This window comes from Callionymus lyra, chromosome 8 (assembly GCF_982586985.1).
Source record: "Callionymus lyra chromosome 8, fCalLyr1.hap1.1, whole genome shotgun sequence".
NCBI lineage: Eukaryota > Metazoa > Chordata > Actinopteri > Syngnathiformes > Callionymidae > Callionymus > Callionymus lyra.
In genome coordinates this window covers 12,304,981-12,326,378 of record NC_141825.1, presented here as the reverse complement: position 1 = coordinate 12,326,378, position 21,398 = coordinate 12,304,981, and the positions used below count along the sequence as shown (strand labels likewise).

The window sequence follows — 21,398 nt, the reverse complement described above, 5'->3', positions numbered from 1 at the left end:
TCTGGGCTGCTCTCCCACAGAACACCGAGGCACAAGGGATAGCTGCTGCATTCGTGAAGTACCACTGACAGCCAAGCGTCCGCTCCTCAGAGAGGAAAGTGCTGCGAGTGAAAATGGATGGCACTGTGAGGAGGGAGTGGGCTCTCTTAGTGCAAGGCTACATGGCTAGATGTGAAGTGTGTGGCGATCAACCGAGACAAAGAACACCCACACTTTCAACCGTATGCTTCATCATCCCTGTCGCTTTATACATGCTATAGAGGAAGATGTATGATAAATGCTGTCTGGAGGACAAAAACTGATTTTGTCCTACAAGAGGCTTCCTAGAGTGAAACATATATATATATTTATATATATATATATATATATATACATTTCTGCCCAAATGGCTCTTGAACTGTACTCAACCATGACAATACTGAGGATTGAATGGATTCTTTACAAATGTCTTACTTTGGATAATCATCTGAAGCTTCATGTTACGTTTATGTTATTTTCATATTCATTATTATGACTTGTTTAAGCTTTAATTTTTTTACCGGTCTTCACCCAGGGCGGCCGAGTTTCAGAAAATAACAAGAGTGAGATTTGAGTGTCATGGACAAGTCCCACGACAATAGAATAGGCCTTTTTTTTCAACCCTTGTATTATCTCTGGGTCAAAGTGACCCGAAGACCCCGAAAACAAATTTGTTTGTGGTTCTAGCACCACCATTGCATGTGTATTTTTGGACGCCAGGGAGGTCGTTCACCTCGACCCACAACACAAGGGATACCACAAACACCTTGTTTTTTCTGGCCTTCGCGTCACCTTGACCCTGAAATAACACAAGGGTCAATCATACCCATATTTGACAATGTCATATGACCAACTTGGTTCATACCAAATGATTTAACTAGCATTTTTTCACAAATTCTTTATTGAATTTTTATGATATGTTGCAGAATAGTTATCTACATTGTCTTCAAGAGATCTGAGGCAGTGATCATTTCAGATGTATCGCATCATACATCTGGCATTTCTGACAATGCCATACGGGCAAAATTGTTTAACTGTCATTATCAATTACTGCAAGAAATTCCATTTAAATGTTACGATTCTTTCTGGGATAGTAATCTACAACCTCTAGAAGATATCTAATGCAGTCAATGATTGTATTTAATGGAGAGTAAACTGAGAATTTTGCCATTTTAAAATGACCTAAAAAAAATTATAGTGAAAATCTAAATGTGTTTAAAACAACCAAAAACAGGGAACAAAAACAATAAATAACAACAATAAATGAATAAATGAATAACAAACATGCATTTTAGTACCAAGTATGACCGGAGTTATGAAGGAGTACAAGGCAGACGAAACATTGTGTAATGTGTAAATTTGAAAGCCTTTCTGAAAAGCATGTGGGGAATTCACCGGGAGTTTAAGAATGCTCAGTGTGAGGATCATGACTGAAGAAACCAGCACGACGGATAGCTTGACCGAGAATGGCTCAAATTGCAGTGGGTTTAAGAAGGCTGTTTCATTCATTTCCATATTGGGTGATGTACAAAGAGTGCTTTGTCAAGATTCCAGGGGTATAAGAACCTTTTTCCTTTTTAGTTTTAGGAGCAAATGCTCATTTGGACTTTGTTCAGGCGAAACCTTTCACGTGTAGGCAGCCAGAGAAAAGAATATGCTCACTCTCCCTTATACTTTAAAGACTTGCAATAACTTTCAAATGCTTTTTATATACCACATGGAAGTTTGCGATGTATTTGATCTTTGTAACCATGACTCCGTTTCGGTGTAGATAGAAGGGTTGATTATCTTCATGTATATAAGAAGGTGAATTGACCACTGCAGTAGGTATTTTGTAGCTAAACCAGTAGTTTTGTCAAAAATTAAAGAAATCTTCCATAAAAATGTTGACAGCTTTGAGTATGTTTTGGTAGTAAAATACTTCATCTGTGCTATGTTCTGTCAGTTTTATTTTTGATACCCATTTATAGGCGTGACATATGGCACGCATTAATTTTTCTCGTCGGATTTAGGTGCGGAGAAAATAAGGCTTGACTGACTCACTGATTCTAATTTCAATTACGTGTTAAATTTATTTTAGGCACGGTTCCCGCTTAGGAAGAATGAACTCAAAACCCCCAAAAAATGAAAGCCAAAATAAAGCAATTAAATTTTTGTATCGCCATTTGCTCTGGTTATTACAGTTTATATCACAACCGATACGATACAGTTCAACATTAAACTGAAAATGGCTATGATGTCTCTGTTGGAAGAAAGCTAAACATTGATTAAGTTATTAATTTGATTTAATAAATAAAAGTGTTGGACAGTGCAGGGGTCACATTGCAGAGTGATACAAAAATCTTCGATATCGTATCAAAAGCCCTTTTAATACTCAAACAAAATCCTCCAGTAATTTTGTCAGTTAGTATTAGTAATTAGTATCTGGAACTGGAAACCTGTGGTCTGACAGTTCATTAACGCCTTCTCCAGATTTTCCAAATGAAGCCATCGGCTAGAAAAAAATACAGCCATGAACACACAGAAGGAGAATAAGGTACGTGTCAGATACCTTGGATAGTGACTCCGTCATATATCGTAACATCACCCAGACACTGGCCTTTGAATGGAATAAGATTAAAATGCTAGAAAAATATAGAGGGATAGAAATCGGGATATATTGGCAGTTCAAACACGCCAAAATTGAGGAACACCGAGATCGAAATGAAGGAAAATGAGGTATGCAAGGAAAATAAACAAGCAGTTATCACATTAGTTTGGACTATATCTCTTGGTTTTCACTGCCCTAATGGGAGAGGTCAAGCACTGGCAAGGTTATCTTTAAATTCATGAACGCTGTCAAACCTTTTCATTGAAAGTTCAAGAAAGCCTCTTAAGGAATTTCAAACGGTTAAAGAGAGATGAACTTGGATAAATTGAAGGACATCACAAAAACCACATTGTTGTACTTTAATGGGTATATAAATGGTGTTTTAACAAGAGTTTTTTTTTTACCCTTGTGGAGGGGTTAAAGGAACATCATCCAATTACATCCTCTAAATGAATAAAAAACAACTACTCATGTGGAAAATCGAATTAATTTTTTAAAAAGGGCAGCAGAGTGTCGTAGTAAAACAGGACAAGAGAGTGTGAATAGCGCCTCACTGTGAGAAAGTCCTATTTCAGAGATTAATTTTAAAAGCTGGTGAGAGTTGTTGCTGTATTTTACCTGGGCACAACCTCCGAGTAACAGTTGTGGCCGATCTTGTCAGTTCCAGAGGACGATGAACTAATCCAATCTCTTTCACAATAACAGACAGGATTGGTCCCAAGGGTGCGTTCTAACCCTCAATGCTACCATTCAATAAGCAATTTAATCCATTCAGAACCAGCTTTATTCCCCAGGTATATATTGACAAGATGCAATGAAATTTGCTTCGGCTGTTAAAGCCTTTTAGATCACACAGAACATAGATCGGAAATGAAAGAGAATAATATACAAAGAAAAATATAAGAGAAATATACAATAGATAGACATTATAGTCCTGGACAGACAAGACAAAGTACAGACACCATCACAGCCAAAAACTTCCATATTATATCCAAGATACGTAGCTATAAATTCCATTCATTTAATATAATTTGTATTTTTATGGAACATAAATAGGTAACACGAGAATAAAAGATAAACAACAATAAAATACAATAAAACATGTTATAAGTTCATATAAAATACACAAGACAGACTGGTCTGATCTGTTGGTTTGATGACTTACCCCCAAAAAACTACCGGGACTTTCACTCACTTGTGCGCATCACAATAAACTGGTACCTGTCAGACGCGAAGAGGGCGACATCCCTCCTCATCCTCCTCTTCTTCTCCTCCTTCTTCTCCCTCAGGGCGGCGACTCCCCTCTCTCCCGATGCTCAACTTTAAATCTCTCATGGGGGTCCAGGGTTCGATCCGGGGAGCTCAGACAAAGATCTCCGCATCGTCCAAAAAAAAAAAGTGTCTTCTCGGAGGCTTGGAATCCAACTTTCAATCCATGGTTCGGTTCGTTCCAGTTAACTTCACACCCGGCGTTTTTTATTTGTTTCCCGCCCGGGGTTCCTCGTGGTCTTCTCTTGGTCTTTCTGTTGTGAGGTCTCTCCGAGGAGGAGTGCTGGACGGTGGAGGTGTGGAGTAAAGGATGACACGCTCGTCCCGCCCGGATTGGTAGAGAAAAAAAGGACAACAAACTGCCACGAACGCTCTTTGTCCAGGAAATACGTCACGTTGAGAAGCGGCTGGAGCGTGGTGTGGGCTCGATATGTGGTGCTGAGGCGAGTCACATGGGCGGGGCAAACGCTCCCGGTACCCCTGAACCAAAATAGATGCATTTTTGATTTATTGTATACGATTTTTTTTTTTTTTTTCCAAAAGAAAAATGTAAATACAACGACACGGATGAAAGAATCTATTTATTGGGAAACTGTATTTGTTTTTCTGTTTTTACTAAAAGATGATTATTTTTGTTTACCCGAGTTATTATAAAAATAAATAAATTACAAAAATTATATTTATTGACACACTGTACGTATTGGTATCTACTGAGAAATATTTTTGAATAGTTACATTAAATAACTATTTTCTGTATAGGCTGTATGTTCTATATTTGTATTTTTCTGGGACCTGAGATTAAGGGTTTATGGAATATTACAAAACTATCTGATTTGCTTTATTCTAAAAGCTGGGCATACTTGTGATAATGGTAAATAAAGGGTTAAAAAGGCTGGATGGTAATATATATATATATATATATATATATATATATATATATATATATATATATATATATATATATATATATATATATATATATATATATATATATATACTGTATATATATTACCATCCAGCCTTTTTAACCCTTTATATATATATATATATTTATTTATTTATTTATTTATATTTATGGTATTTATTTACCATTATCACAGGTATGCCCAGGTATCATATATATATATATATATATATATATATATAAATATATATATATGATACAACTAGGCCTATCTCAAATAAGAGATTTCTCTCTTTTCCTTATCTCCACCTGCTTCAGAAGATGAAACCAGGTTCAAGTGTTGGTTTTCAATCATCACGAGGAAGAGTGCAGGCAGGGTGGAACAGTGGAAGATGATAGATAGGAGTGACACAATAGAAGCAAGAGTGGAAGTGATGGGTAATAAGTTCTTACCAGAATATATAAATAACCCACTAGAAATGCAATTCAATAAATCTTTTGTTCAATTTGTATGTTCAATTTCCTTACTTTTCTTTATTCTAAACAACAAAGATAAAACTGCAAATAACACACTTTACCGATGCTAAATTGAGTCAATTAAAATGGATCATTATGTTTATACATTTATGAAATATTACATCTTCTTTTCATCAGTAGTTGCTTCAAAAGAAAGATGTGTTTGAAAAGCACACCCCCTTCTGAAACCTAAATATAGTTTTGTAAAATGGCTAAGAGAGTTATCCAATATGCTTTAAAAAGTCAAAATATGTTTTTAAAATGGTTAAATAAATACAAATACAAATACTTACAATACTTAGAATACGTACCAACCAAGAGGTTCCAAAGTCAACATCTTGCAAAACCATGACCTGGATGAATGAGAACCTTCAATCACAATACAAGTCAATGCTGTAGCAAAAAAAACACAACCTAAAAACAAAACATAAAAAATAAATGAGCTATATGGTTTCTTTTCATGGTAAAAATAAATAAATACATATGATAAGGATTCCCTATCATGATGATTAAAATGTATTATATTATGTACAATGATTAAAACGTATTATAATGAAATATATTCAATTAAAAATGTTTAATTGGAGTCAACAAATAAACATATAATTCACATTTAGACCCAATGGGCGAAACAAGACAACTCCAGTTGTGTTTGAGCGCCATCTTCTGGTTGGTTTCTTACATTACACGTGTAATACCCCTTGTTCTAAAGCGATGGCGCTAAAACGCGCATCCCTTGTTTTGGCTCGCATGGCTCGTGCACCGTTAGCACGGGACAAAGTTATCCCGGAATAAGGGCAACACGCATGTGCAGTAAACCCGGATGTAGATGGACTGAGTCTTCTATTGCCTCTTTTGTCAAGTTTGTGCAGAACAACAAGTCACTCTTAGTTCTCAGAACGGATCCGGGTGTCAGGTCCGGTCACCCCAAAAAAAAACACTGTTGACCCCAAAACAAGAACTTGTAGAAGATGATCCGGAGGAACGAGCGAGGCAGCAACTGGACCGACCCGGAGATCGTGGAGCTGCTCCAGCTGTGGTCCGACGAGCTGGTCCAGATCGAGCTGGAGAGCTCGCCCCGGAACCAGCGGGTGTTCGACCGCATCTCGCACGTCCTGGCCGAGAAGGGCATCCACCGCACGGGCGACCAGTGCCGGGAGAAGATCAAGAAGATGAAGCTGGAGTACAGGAGGATCAAGGACAACCACAAGATGCGACCCTGGAAGTTCTACGACGTGTTGGACCGGGTGCTGTCCAGCAGGACGTCCGTGTCCTACACCTCCCTGGCGGCGGGGAACGTCATCGCCAAGCAGGTGTTCCAGGGGGACTCACCTGTTCAGGGCACGTCAGCCGGCTCGTTTGGTCCGGCGTCCGTGGGAGGGTTTCTGTTCGGACACCCGCCGAAGAACAACGAGGATCAGTTCGAGATCAAGTGCGAGGACATCGACGAGAGCATGGTGAACTCTGGGGTGGACCCGTCAGAGATGTACTATGGATCTGGAGATGATCTGGGGATGGAGACAGACGGACATTCTTTAGTGGGCACAGAAGAGCCGGAGGAACGAGAAGACACGCATGCAGGTAACCCTAAGCAAAAACAAGTATATAAACAAAATATATAAAAAAGTGTACTATAAATATACTTAATCTATACCAAAATTGGATTAGTATACTTGACGTTTACTTTGACATCCCTTGACAAAAATAATAATATCCAAGTGTACTATGAGTATATGTATGTTGATTTTCTGGAACTCCTGTGTTGTTCTCAGTATTATCTTGACTTTTAAAGTATATATTTTATTGAGTATTATTTTGATTGTTTAAGCGCTTTGTGACCCTGGTCTGGAAAAGCGCTCTATAAATACAAATTACTAACTTAATTATTTAATTATACTGCAATTAAAGTAGTATACTTAGAGTTTATTTTGATATCCCTTGGCAAAAAATAAGATTCAAGTGTAATATGAGTATACATTTATTATATCTAAATGAAAGAAGTATGCCTGAAGTTTACTTTTGAGTTCCTTTATCAAAAACAAGTGGATTCAAGTGTACTATGAATGTAAATTTGTATTTTATACTATAATTTAAGTAGGGTAATTGAAGTTTACTTTTGACATCCCTAAACAAAATTAATAATATGCAAGTGTACTATGAGTATATGTATTTTATACTAGATGAAGTAGTATACTTAAAGTTTACTTTTGACATCCCTTGGCAAAAAAATAAGATTCAAGTGTAATATGAGTTTATGCATTTTATACTACAGTTAAAGTAGTATACTTAAAGTTTATTTTTGAAATCTCTTGGCAAAAAGAAAAAGATTCAAGTGTAATATGAGTAATACGTTCATTATATCTAAATTAAAGAAGTATGCCTGAAGTTTACTTTTGAGTTCCTTTAGCAAAAACAAGTGGATTCAAGTGTACAATGAATGTGAATTCGTATTGTATAATATCATTTAAGTAGTATAATTGAAGTTTACTTTTGACATCCCTTAACAAAATTAATAATATGCAAGTGTACTATGAGTATATGTATTTTATACTACAGTTAAAGTAGTATACTAGAGTTTATTTTTGATTTTGAGTTCCTTTAGCAAAAACAAGTGTATTCAAGTGTACTATGAATGTGAATTTTTATTTTATAAAAACTATAACTATATATACTATAATTTAAGTAGTGTAATTGAAGTTTACTTTGACATCCCTCAACAAAAATAACAATATTCAAGTGTACTATGACTGAATATACTTATTGTATACTAAAAGTTAAGTATTATACTTGGAGTATTGAAATACTATACTTAATTAATACTTAAATAATGAACTGGCTTTGTTAATTGATGTGTAATTGAATGTTATTTTACTGTGGTTTATTGAAATAATTGAAGTATGTTGATCAAAATACTATATAAGTATATAATCTACCTAAGTGAACCTTGAGTAAACTTTAAGTATACTTCTGTTAACTAAATGATAGACTCGAATTGTTAAGTACACTGATACTATAGAGATGAGTAGGTGTGTTGGTAAATATCGATATGGAAATATGTCACGATATTCTTTTCCGTGATACTTAATCGATATCAGGCAGCACTTTATCCATTAAGAATAAAAACAAATAAATAATAGATGGCAGCAGTTATTAAGTTCTCCCCAGCTAAAGGAACTTTGAATTTTCCACAAGATCCCAGCGGTGACTGAGGACACGAGGACACAGTAAACTTAAACTTTAAAGTCGATGGTTGGACATATTTTTGGTATCAAAACAAATGAAAGCAGTTACAGCTAAGTCCTGCTGTCTGTAAATTCTGCAACACCAGAGTCAAGTACTCGGACAATACTACAGATATATAGTTGTTCTTAAAGTATCGAAATATATTGTATTTATGCTGCTGTATCATGATACGTATCGCCATATTCTTGCTAATACACACCCTGAAGATGAGTATACTTGAAAGTATACTTGTGTAGAATGTTCCAATTTTGTTTGAAGAAGTATCAAATTAGTATAGTTTTAGTAAACTAGAAATATATATACTTTAGTGTAATTAGTATACTCAAACCTAAGTATAATTGATCAAATGAATACTACTTTTTGTCAAGGCATCAAAATATGATCAGCATTTCTTTGAGATGTAACAGTTTCTTGTGTCTTCAGATGAACCCGGACCAGCCGTCAACATGAGCAACAGAGTGCAACAGAACACACCTAAAGAAGAAGACGCCATAAGAGAAAGAAAGCGACCTCGCCCCGGCAAAGTGTCCCGCGGCCACGCAGGCGTCCGGTGCGGGAGTCAGGCCCGCCTGGACAAAGCCCTGGTCAGGTTCATCCAGTGGCAGCAGGCGGCCGAAAGCCGCCTCCTGGCCCTGGAAGAGGCCCGCGTGGAGAGGGAGCTCCAGGCCGAGGAGAGGAGGGAGCGGCGCGAGGACCTGAGAGCGGAACAAGGACGCCAGCATGAACTCCGACTATTCAGCATGCTCACGGGGGCCTTGTCCGCCGTCAAACCCGGACCCCCGACGCAGACCGACACCTCTCCGTCCTCCTTAGCCCATCCATCAGACTCCCTCAGCACCGCTGTCGCCCCTTCTTTATCTCCATCACCCGCTCAGGCGACACGGACTGTTTCCAATTTAGAACCGGGCCGGCCAGCGGCGCCCGTCTCAGGGGAAGAGTCGGAGGAGGTTCCCGGGCCCAGCGAGTACCTGTCCAGCCGCGGTAACGAAATCAGGCAGAACCGGTGTATTCTTCAGGAAGGCTACGACCTGTACGAACGTGATGCGTATCACGACACCGACAACCCTCAGGTGAGTTTCCCCCAGACCTGGTTTCTTCTTCACGACAGCACAGTCACGGACTCACGTTCAAAACATGTTCCCTGTCAGGGTGTCTTGAAGATGTGCACCAGCGAGAACAAACTGTGTCACGATATTCTACTGAAGCGGGTGAGATGCGTTTTGAGCGACTGTCGTTGCAACGGATGTTTTATTTACCGCTCTGTGTCCTCGCTCTGCAGCTCACGCAGCCCGACATGCTGCCCTTTGACCCCTCAGTGATGACGTACGGAGATTCCAAAGGACAAACCTTGTGAGTTTTATTTTTTTTTATAAGTAACGTTTTCCTCTATAAACCTTTGGAATGAGAGACTTCCAATACGTTACGGAATCAATTCAAGAGAAAAAAACATGAGCTCTTAATGCAAGAGGCAAACATTTTTGGAAATATAAATAATAAGTTATAAAAAAAATAAAAAGTATTTATTGGGGGTCTATAGCTGAAACTACTTAAAACCAACTAGAGGTGTGAGAACATGTTGATACAGCGACACACATTGTAATTTTATTTTCCACAATACACTATCAATATTTATTAGCACTGTATCAATGGATAAATATATATTTATTGAATATTTTTTTAATTAATGACTTTCAAATCATATTTTTTTTATGGTTAATAGTTTAAAAAAGTGTGTGTAGACTTAAACAATTAGATTAAAAAAAATAAATTAAGACCAGTTTAAAAAATATACATCATACGTACATAAATAAGCACATAATCAAGGACATCGTGAATTTTGCAATTAAACATCCGGCCACTAGATGGCGGCACTCATTTCATCCTTCGCAGCTAAAGAGGACTGAGGACGAGAGGATGCAGTCAACGCCAGTCCAGACTTATTTTTTGGCCTCAACACAAATTAAGAATATCTATTATATATTATAACAAATGCATTTTGGTCTTACAGTATCGCAATATATTGTATAGAAGCCGTTGTATCAGATTCTTCACTATACACAACCCTAAAACCAACTGGGACTCATCACAACGGATTAACCGTATATATTCAGACTAAAAGTCGCACTTTTTCTCATGGTCTTTCTGGTCCTACAACTTGTATGGTCCAGGATGACGTTTTTTTCTTTCTTTCTTTTTGAATTTTGTAGCGTGGCAACTTATACAGTAATCCACACAAACATTTAATTTAATTTTAAGCCAACTTTACGGCTCTAAAGATTTGTTTGGACCTTGACTACATTTGGCCTTGAGTTTGACACAAGTAAAGTTATGATCTTACGTGAACGTTGTTTTTGAAGTGGACAACTGTAAAAGTGCTGCTTAAAAGGCTCATTACACATGAAAGCAACTCAAGCACTTATCCACTTCTAGCTTGAGAGAAGAGGTGGCAAAGTTCCTGACCGATTACGCTCGATCTCCAGAACCATTATCAGCTGACAACGTAAGTATCATGACTGGTATGTTTCCCTTAACAACCTTTCTTGTTTTGAAACTACAGCTGCTACTTTTTCTATTAATCTGTTAACATTCTTTTTGCTCTGGTTTTTGCCTCACTTATTATGATAACTTAATATAATTGTACTCTGGTTGAAATTAATAATTACAAAAATAGCAGTAATAACTATAGAGAATATAAGTACTAACTGAACACACAGGTGGCGCCACCTACTGACCACTAAACAACATGACACTGCTTCATGAAGCGCCATCAGCCCATCACTAGTAAAATGTTATCAAGGATATTAGTAATTGTCTAAATCTCTAAAGCAGCTCATTTTGACTTCTCAATTTAATCATTTTAAATAACATTTATACCCTTATTGGACAATGTGACACTAGGTGGCGCTAGCCTTCTTGACAAAGTTTTCTTCATTTTCTTTTCGGCAAGAAAAACGTTCGACCTTATTGTAGGCGAGAGCGACATATCAAAATGTTATTATAAGATCCTACAATAGGATTAGAGTGAGTGAGATAGTTCTATTTCAATATTAATTATTAAAGAACTTTGGACAAAAAAACACGTTAATATCCACTTTATTTAAAAAAAAATATTGCGAGAATTGTCTGGTTGAAGAAAATAATACAAATTGAAAATAAATTAAGACAAAATATGACCTAAACATTTTTTTTCACAACTTAGAAAGAGAATTGATTAAAAATACCTGGTTGTAACACAATTCTGTTTTAAATCTCAGTAAAGTAGATCATCAACATTAATTCAACAACTTAATGCAATTCAGTATTTATCATCCACAAAGACATGTGTGCTTCCCAGCATTCACACAATGACTGTATGTCTCAGTAAAGTAGATCATCAACATTAATTCAATGCAAACTCGTGGTAACTATGCAGTTATCACCGTATAATAGTTGCACTTTAAGACCGTTTAAATTACTACAATAATAAGTGTTGGTTTTATTCATCTAATACCTCTGGAGAACATTTATCTCGACTTAAGTCTTTCATTTCTTACAGGTTGTGGTTATGAACGGCTGCACTTCAGTCTTCTCGTGCTTGGCAGCGGTGATTTGTGACTCAACAGGTAGTAAAAAAAGGCATTTATATGTATATATATATATTTATATATATTCTATTTGTGCTATCATCGTTCTTACAGGAACAACACAGTAGGGAGCTTTTAAAGTGAACATATTCGGTGTAATAATAGTGATTATTTTTCATACAGATGCTACAGTTGTTCGGCTGCAGTTCTCAAATGTTTTTATTCATCAAACAGTTTTCTTCAATTGCCAGTTATTCATGAAAGAATGGCAGCTTCCTTCTCCTCAGTGCTAAATATAAACTCACTGACTTGGAAGAAGATCAGTAGTTGGAAGAAAATATTTGATCGTTTACCCAAGATGCTTGAAATGTAATGAGTGATGTTTTTCCACAGATACGTGACGTAATTCACTCTGGTTTAATTGACTGCAGTATGTTTATCTAATAATAATTACTAAGCTCAAATCCGCGGTTTATTGTATTTTTTCCTGTGGACAGAAAAAAAACATCGTACACCTTTTTTTTTCTCCGTTAGACGGGCTTCTCATCCCTACGCCTTTCTACAACTACATAGCAGACGATGTAACTCTTTATAGCAACGTCAAACTGTTCCACGTCCCTCTTGATTGTAAGGTAGGAAATCACCTTTTTAAAGTTGATTTAATCCAATAATGTTCGTAAAAAAATCTTGCTTTATCATGTGTTTTGGATGTGAGATCGTTTTTATTGATCTTTAGATTGATGGTGAAGAAGAAAAACCTTTCCACCTCACTGTCGACAAACTCGAGGAAGGTCTGAGAAGAGCCAAGAAGGAGGTCATTTATTTTTCATATTAAAAAATAACTTTGTTGCTTTTTTGCTGCTGCAATCATTTACAGATCAAACGGGATTATTTTGATTTTATGGCACTTTTTTGACAAGGATTAAAAGTCATAGTATTATTGGTTTAAAAGTTGCAGTTTTGCGATATTAAAAAGATTTATTAGTAAAAGGCTGTAAAATGATAATTTTGAAGTTTGTAGTGTTACAATATTAAAAGTATTATTGCTCTCAAGGTCAAAGTATTACGATATTAAAAGTCATAGTGTAACAAGATTAAAAATCACAAGTCAAATATGTAGTATTACAACTTTCAAAGTTGTAGTTTAGATTAAAGGGTATAATAGTACAAGACATAATAATTAATAAAATGCAATTTAACAACATTGGAAGTTTTACAAAATGAAAAGGTCTAGTAGTACATATACAGTAAACATTTTTTTTTTTTACAGCTTTCAAAGTCATATTATTAAAATAGTAAAAGTAAAAATATTACATTTTGTTCAATTTCGGTATGAGATTAAAACTTCCAATAGTACAACATAAAAAGATGTAATATTACAATTTTCAAAGTTGCAGTATTATGAGATTACAGCTGTAATAGTACAAGATAAAAAGTTGCAAAATTAAAACTTTCAAAGTCATAGTTTTACAAAATGAAAAAGTCAAGATATAAAATGCAATTTTACAACTTGCAAAGCTGAAGTATTTTTTGAATTATAAAGTCTAATAGTACAATATTATAAGGTTCAATATGACAACTTTCAAAGTCGTAGTATTACAAGATTAAAAGGTCTCATTGCACATGATATGAACTGTAATACAACAACTTTCAAAGTTAATATTATGAGATTATAAGGTGTTATAGAACAAGAAAAAAAACTGTTATACAACAACTTTTTAAGTCATAGTATTAGGAGATTAAAAGTCATAGTATTACGACTTTAAAAGTTGCACTATTGCGAGATTTAAAAGGTGCAATAGTACAAGATAAAAAGCTGTAATATCCCACCTTTCTAAGTAGCTACGTGAGTTAGACGGTTTTATTGTTAAAGCTTGGTATTACGATATTAAAACAAGATGAAAATATTGTTAAAATAGCTTTCCTGGAGTTGATCTTACAGAACAGAGTCACAAGTCTGGTGCATGAAGATGTCGATGAGTCCTCGAATTGGGCAAAGAAGCAGTTAAGAAATGTGGGAGGTTCGGTGAAATCTGTGCATCTCTCCCTCATATAAACTGTGACGTACGTTATGCCTTTTTCGTCTTGGGTGGTGGAGACATCTTCAGCAGATGAAGCCAAGTTAACAAGTTCCCTAGTCTACTCCAGCAGCCTCTTTAAAAGTCAATATAATTTTCTAAACCTAGTGAACTATTGAAAGGCCACAGGGTTGCATTAGAACGTTGTGGTTCATATTTTGTCGTAAACAATTCCCATTCATTGATTTCCTTTCAGGGTGTGGTCATCCGTGGTGTTATATTAATGAACCCTCATAATCCACTGGCCGAGATCTACACCCCGGAGGAGATGAAGGCCTTCTTGGAGTTCGCCAAACGGTATGTCATCCAAAATACAAGGGAATGAAAGCTAAAGTAAATGTAAGTTCCAATGACATTAGAGAATCTGTTTTCTGAACAGAAAGGGTATGAACTATAACCCCCCCCCCCCCAGAGAACCCTCTGGAACAAGAGGTGCTAGTAATGTACCTAAAACTTGATCAAAACCACTTTTTAAAAATATAAAAAAAAAATGGTTTGATTATGTACATAAAGAACACACACACTACTGATGGTTGATGCACATGGAAATAGCAAGCAATGCAGCTTTTAAGTTTTTAAGCCTTGTGATATCTCTGTCTCTGTCTTAGTCTCTTGACTAACGGTCAAGATGAACCCGAAGGCCCCAAAACAAATGTCTTTGCGGTATCCCTTGTGTTGCCTCTGGGTCAAGGTGAAAGAAATACAGTGCAGTAGTACCTTGACTATGCAAAGGATCCCTCAAATTTGTTTTCAGGCATCCAGGTCACCTTGACCCAGAGACAACACAAGGGATACCTCAAATTTGTTTTCGGGCCTTCAGGTCACCGTGACCCAGTGGCAACACAAGGGATACCTCAAACTTGTTTTTGGGCCACTGGGTCACCTTGACCCAGAGGCAACACAAGGTGATTGAAAGATTGGGCACATAGACTTCAAATTTTTTATAAAAATGAAATTAAAAAACTGATCTAGTTGTTTTACTGCTGTGTTACATGTTAGGTTTGTAAAAAAAAGCTTTTATTTCATTAAAATATTTATAAATTGTACATATTTTAGTAAATTACAGTTAATTATCTCATGTTACAACATTAAAAATGTTTTATACAATATTTATATATTTGTATTTGTATACAATATTTATAATTTACATTCAATTGAGCTCCATAATCTGGATTTACGTTCATTTGTTTCTAACTGATCTTGAAAGTAAATCTTTCCCTCGAAAAAAACCCCACAGGGCTAAACTATTTACATTTTATTCTTGTAAAATGATATTATTTAAGTCTGAAATGTTTTAAAATGCTCTGCTTCAGGAATAAGCTCCACGCCATCCTGGATGAAATCTACATGCTGTCCATCTTTGACGAATGCGTCACATTCCACAGCGTCCTCAGTCAGGAAAGGTACTGTGTTCAACTGGCCGTGGTGTGATTATGCTATTAAACTCCGGGCAAGTGGACTGTGGAGAGTCTGTCAACTTCTAATGTTGTGACATAATTCCAGATTGCCTGACCCGCAGAGGACCCATATATTGTGGGGCTTGAGCAAGGTACAGAGTTTCACTTCCTAAATCACTGCTGACAGAACCATAAAACATTTTTCTTGCCTCCCCTGTACTCTCTCTTTTATCCAATCTCCAGGATTTCGCCATGTCGGGGATTCGAGTAGGAACTCTGTTCACCAAGAACAAGGATATTGTAGACGCCGTGGCTAAGCTGGGAGTCTTTCATGCCATCCCCGGAACCACCCAGTGGCAGATGGCGCGTCTTCTTCGCGACCGAGGTAGGAAGACGGCCGTTGAATATTTATGAATATTGTCAGACGAAGGCGACTCATCATCTTATCGCTAATACAATTAGCTGCTCGTGCACAAAGCAAGTCATTATGAACGGTCGAGGAATGGTGAATGCCGCGGAATGACTAGAAAATGGTTCAACAATGGCTCATAATTGCTAATTATTCCCGGATGAAAGCGCTCTCACACTTCAGAAAATATCCTCACGCTGCTTCGCTCATGTCTTTCGCAGCACGCGACAATTTACCGTTAAGACTTGGGTGCAAGCGGCCAATTTGACACTTATTCTTTTTACTAAAATCTGTCATGTTGTAGCGTGGATCAATGAGGAGTTCTTGCCCGAGAACAGACGCCGATTGAAAGCAGCTCATGGTTACCTGACGGGAGAGTTGCGAAGTTTGGGAATCCCGTACCTGGATAGGAAAGCGACGCTGTACATTTGGGCCGACTTCAGGAAGGTAACAATAACCAACTAGAAAATGTGCATTTCCAGAAGAAACGGCAGTGTGAATGCTGAATCTGTTAACATCCCATAATAGAATTGTATCTAGTAGTAAAGTGTGTTGATGAAAGTTGAAGTTTCCACGTGTGTTGAGATGAATGTACCTGAAGGTCAAAGTGGAAGGAGTTGAAACATGAGTTGACAAGTTTTTACCATACAAGAAAACGGTAGAGGAGTAGAAAAGAGGAATACAAGAAAGAGTTGAAGAGATAGAAGTAAGCAAGAACATAGCCCGCCTTTCGGGGACGAGGCGAACTGATAAAAGTTTGAATGGTTAAAATCGGATAAAATGTGTAGGAGGAGATGCGGTACCGAGTTGAGGTCAGAAGAAGTCAAATAAAAACGCGTAAAGAGAAAAACAGGATCTCAATGCTGTGAGTGCCTTCAGCATTCACACAATAAAAATGACTTACTTACATCCGGTGATACAACCTAACACTTTTAGATATGCCGGATTAGGTATAAACTAGAGATGTGACTCCACAATTTAAATGTGATTATTGGTGTTTGAGTTGGATCAAATATCCTTTATCAATTAAAAAATGTATTTAGAGCATAATATCAATATGAGGCGTATCATGGCATCAATCATGCTTATCATTGATCTGACACCAGATGACAAACCACTGATGGGAAAAGAAAAGCAAAATTTGTTGAGTCGTCATGACTATAGATTATATTTAGTATATATATATAAACTAGATTTAAACAAAAGTTACAGTTATTTTTAGACAAAACATTTCATTAGGGAAAATGACACCAAATTGTTTCTGAGTAAGCTGTTTCCACCGCTAGGTGGCGCCCTACACGGAGTATGAAATGTTGATGGCGGGAAAAAAAGATTTTTGAAGTTTATTTAAAAGATTCTTTACATTATTGACCCTGGAGATGTGATTCCGAAGAATGTGGTTAATTGTCTTCTTTAGGAATTTAGAATATGTATTTTAATGTATACATAGCACTTAAAAAACACCTTAGGTGCATCGAACTCTAACTAACTAACTCGAATCAAACTTTTTTCTGACAGTTGATAATTGCAACATCCAGGTTTTTTCTACGATTAGGAATTAGGAAAAGGTCCTGAACTAAAATTAAATAGTTATAAGCATGTTTAAGAGGCGAAACTCAAGCTCACTCTGTACAATCTTTCTCACTTTCACACAATTATTTCTAAATCTTGAACTCGCTTTCCAAACATGGCCCTCTCTTTGTCTGCCTCCCTCTCATTAAACTCATCGCTCAGATGTTTGTATCTCTAGGACCGAATGTCACGAAATAAGTGTTATGAGATAAGTGTCACGATATAAGAGTTTCACGGTATAAGAGTGTGACGAGATACGGGTGTCATGAGATACAGGTGTACAAGATCCGGGTGTCACAAGATACGGGTGTCATGAGATACGGGTGTTATGAGATACGGGTGTTATGAGATACGGGTGTCAAGAGAATAGAGTGTCAAGAGATACGGGTGTCACGAGAGACGGGTGTCACGAGATACGGGTGTCACGAGATACGGGTGTCATGAGATTAGAGTGTCAAGAGATACGGGTGTCATGAGAGACGGGTGTCAGGAGATATGGGTGTCACAAGATACGGGTGTCACGAGATACGGGTTACACATGATACGGTGGTCACGAGATATGGCTGTCAAGAGAGATGGCTGTCACATGATACGTTGGTCACAAGAGATGGCCGTCAAGAGAGATGGGTGTCATATGAACAGGTGTCAAGAGAGACAGGTTTCGTGAGAGACGGGTGTAACAAGATATGAGTGTAACAAGATACGAGTGTAAAAAGATATGAGTGTAACAAGATATGGGTGTCTCGAGATAAAAAAGAAAAAACTCATCCATGTCACCTCCGGGGCTCCGTAGAAAATTGTGAAAAAAAAAAAAGGCTTAATCTCCCTTTCAATGTGTCACCAGTACCTCACCAAACCAACATTTGAAGAGGAGTTGTCCTTGTGGAGAAGCTTCCTTCGACACAAGGTGGTTCTGACCTGTGGTCAGGTGTTCAGCTGCTCCACGCCCGGCTGGTTCCGGATCGTCTTTGCGGATTCAATGGACTTCTTGAAACAAGGTGAGAATCATAAACATTGCTCTTCAATATATCTTCTCCTTTTTCAACACAAATATCTCGATGTGAAGTGTTGTATCTCTAGAACCCTTATCTGAACTCCCCAAACTAATCCCTGGTGAAAGAATCCCCTTTTGATGTTTTTGGAGTTTTGATTTTTTTTTTTGCTCGCTATCATGACCTCGATTTCTGGTTTGGTGATGAGATTAGACAGCCGTAGACATCTCTCTTTTAGGAAAACATCTAATGACAAGTTAGCAGAACATTACAGAACTGTTCAAAGGATTGTCCATGAGAAAATGTGTTTGGTTTGTTGCTTTACTCTTGAGTCGTCACAAACAGAAAGTAAGAAAATAGAATAAACTTAGGTGTAGGAAAAGAAGAATATAAAGTATGAGATACGGATGTCACCGGATACGGGTGTCACAAGGTGAGAGTGTCACGAGATCCAGGTGTCACGAAATACGATTGTCACGAGATAAGTGTCACGAGATAAGGGTGTCATGAGATACGGGTGTCACGAGAATGGGGTGTCACAAGAGACAGGTGTCACATGATACAGGTGTTACGAGATACTGGTGTCACATGATACGGATGTCACAAGATATGGGTGTCAACAGAAATGGGTGTCATGAGATATGGGTGTTACGAGATACAGGTGTCACATGATACAGGTGTCATGATACGGACGTAACGAGATACGGGTGTCACGAGATACGGGTGTCACATGATACGGGTGTCACATGATACGGGTGTCACGAGATACGGGTGTCAAGAGAAACGGGTGTCATGAGATATGGATGTTGCATGATACGGATGTCACATGATTCGGGTGTCACAGGATACGGGTGTCATGAGATGCGGATGTCACATGATACTGGTGTCACATGATATGGGTGTCACGAGATACGGGTGTCAAGAGAAACAGGTGTCATGAGATATGGATGTTGCATGATACGGATGTCACATGATTCGGGTGTCACAAGATACGGGTGTCATGAGATACGGATGTCACATGATACTGGTGTCACATGATACGGGTGTCATGAAATACGGGTGTCACGAGACATGGATATCATGAGAAAAGGATAACACATGATACAGGTGTCACGAGATACGGGTGTCAAGAGAAACGGGTGTCATGAGATATGGATGTTGCATGATACGGATGTCACATGATTCGGGTGTCACAAGATACGGGTGTCATGAGATGCGGATGTCACATGATACTGGTGTCACGTGATCAGGTGTCATGAAATACGGGTGTCACGAGACATGGGTATCATGAGAAAAGGATGTCACTTGATACGGGTTTCACGAGAGACGGGTGTCTCAAGATATGGTTGTCACGAGATACGGGTGTCATGAGATATGGGTGTCTCTCCCAAGTACTCTCCATAATTACAGAAAAAAGAAAACAGACTACATTCAATTTCAGGATTGATTCTGAAACTTGTTTTTGTTTTTCACTTTTAGGAGTGAAGCGGATCAAAGAGACAATTAAAGAAATTGAAGCAACAAAGTCTAACTCAAATCCAACAGCCAAACAGTGCAGCGAATCACCAAAGGAGGGCAGCACAGAGTCGGACATCGCACCAATCGAGAATCCGACGTCTTCACCCTGCAGCAAGTCGATAGACTCTCAGAACGAGAGCGGCAACTCTGCCTCCGGCGAGCTGGTGCTGGTGGATCGCCATCAAGAGCCGAAGTCCAACGACAGCCTGGAGTCTCTGATTGGCACTCTGAAGAACCAGATCAGCTCGTCTGATTGGCTGGAGAAGAACACTCCGCTGGTGTCCCCCGGGGAGAACCTCCAGATCCTCGACGTGTTCACGGCTCTGCTGCAGCGCGCCAGGAAGTGAGCTGAGGATTCAAATGTAGAGACATGATTGCCAAAATGTTGTTTGCCAGATTTTTTTTTTTTTTTGATGGAAATGATGAAAACTTGACATATCTACTTGACTTAAGATGTTTCAATAGATACGAGTCAGAGTCAGAGTGGAAGGAAACTTATTTTTATGTTTGTTCTGCCAAATTCTGCCTTCTCTTCTTCATCTGTGATCTGCATGCATGAAGATGAAATAAATACATACTTTAATTTCTGGACTACAAGATGCTAAGTTTTTTTTTTTTCAAACGCGTTGACCCTTGTGGCTTATAAATGATGCTTCTAATCTATAGATATTTACAGGGCAATGGTCGCATTGTCAAGCACAAAAAGAAAACACACTTGTGGAAGACGAAATTCTCTGAGGAAGTCAATAGTTTCCAGAACAAGAGGTGGCACCAAAAGTTGGATATAGATGCTGAGTCATTGGAGACGGCAGCGTAAAGAACTGACTCAATGCAAAAAAGAAACAAAAGCTGTCAGAGGAAATAAAATTATTCAAATGATAACAAGAGTTATCGCAAGACACTGTTTAAATAACACTTCATGTGAGTCAATGATGAGGAAAAATGTACTTTTTACAGGCAGAAAAAGTGAGCAGAACCAGACTCGGTGTGAACTGTAGCTTAGATTCTACTATTTTGATATTGTGTCTGGATATTGGGACAAAGTAAAATTTGAAATATCTTTATGACTTTGATTCATCATAAGACCCTGAGATGACTTAATGAGATGAGTAAATTTATAAATCTTTAGAGTTATCTCAATGAAAAAAATGTTTTTTAATGTAACAGATAGAGAAAGAATAAAGTAAATTACCAGAGTAGTGAGTTGTGTCCAACATTGCTATTTAGTTGATCTAGGATGACCGACTTCATAGTCTTATAGTAGTGATTGTTTGCTGTGAACGGCTGTTAAGTTGGAATCCTGCGTCATCTCTTAGACCGAGGGCGCCA

General features: G+C 37.7%; 2 protein-coding genes across 2 annotated transcripts in view; one reads left to right on the top strand and one right to left on the bottom strand.

Annotated features, from left to right (window-relative positions):
- furinb (furin (paired basic amino acid cleaving enzyme) b) overlaps positions 1-4,473 on the bottom strand; it is a 135,283-nt gene extending 130,810 nt beyond the window's left edge. Inside the window, exon 1 of the mRNA XM_087797589.1 lies at positions 3,830-4,473. The gene's annotated coding sequence lies outside the window, so the exon portion shown is untranslated. The remainder of the gene's footprint in view (positions 1-3,829) is intronic.
- A 1,668-nt stretch (positions 4,474-6,141) lies between these two features.
- Positions 6,142-20,635, top strand: accs (1-aminocyclopropane-1-carboxylate synthase homolog (inactive)). Its single transcript, XM_087797588.1, has 15 exons — positions 6,142-6,878; positions 8,964-9,610; positions 9,689-9,748; positions 9,820-9,890; positions 10,971-11,040; positions 12,076-12,142; positions 12,638-12,735; positions 12,840-12,917; positions 14,378-14,478; positions 15,495-15,584; positions 15,685-15,730; positions 15,822-15,963; positions 16,292-16,434; positions 18,404-18,557; positions 20,031-20,635. The coding sequence occupies exons 1-15, from the start codon at positions 6,269-6,271 to the stop codon at positions 20,414-20,416; spliced, it is 2,763 nt and encodes a 920-aa protein (XP_087653714.1). The 5' UTR covers positions 6,142-6,268; the 3' UTR covers positions 20,417-20,635.
- The last annotated feature ends 763 nt before the right edge of the window (positions 20,636-21,398 follow it).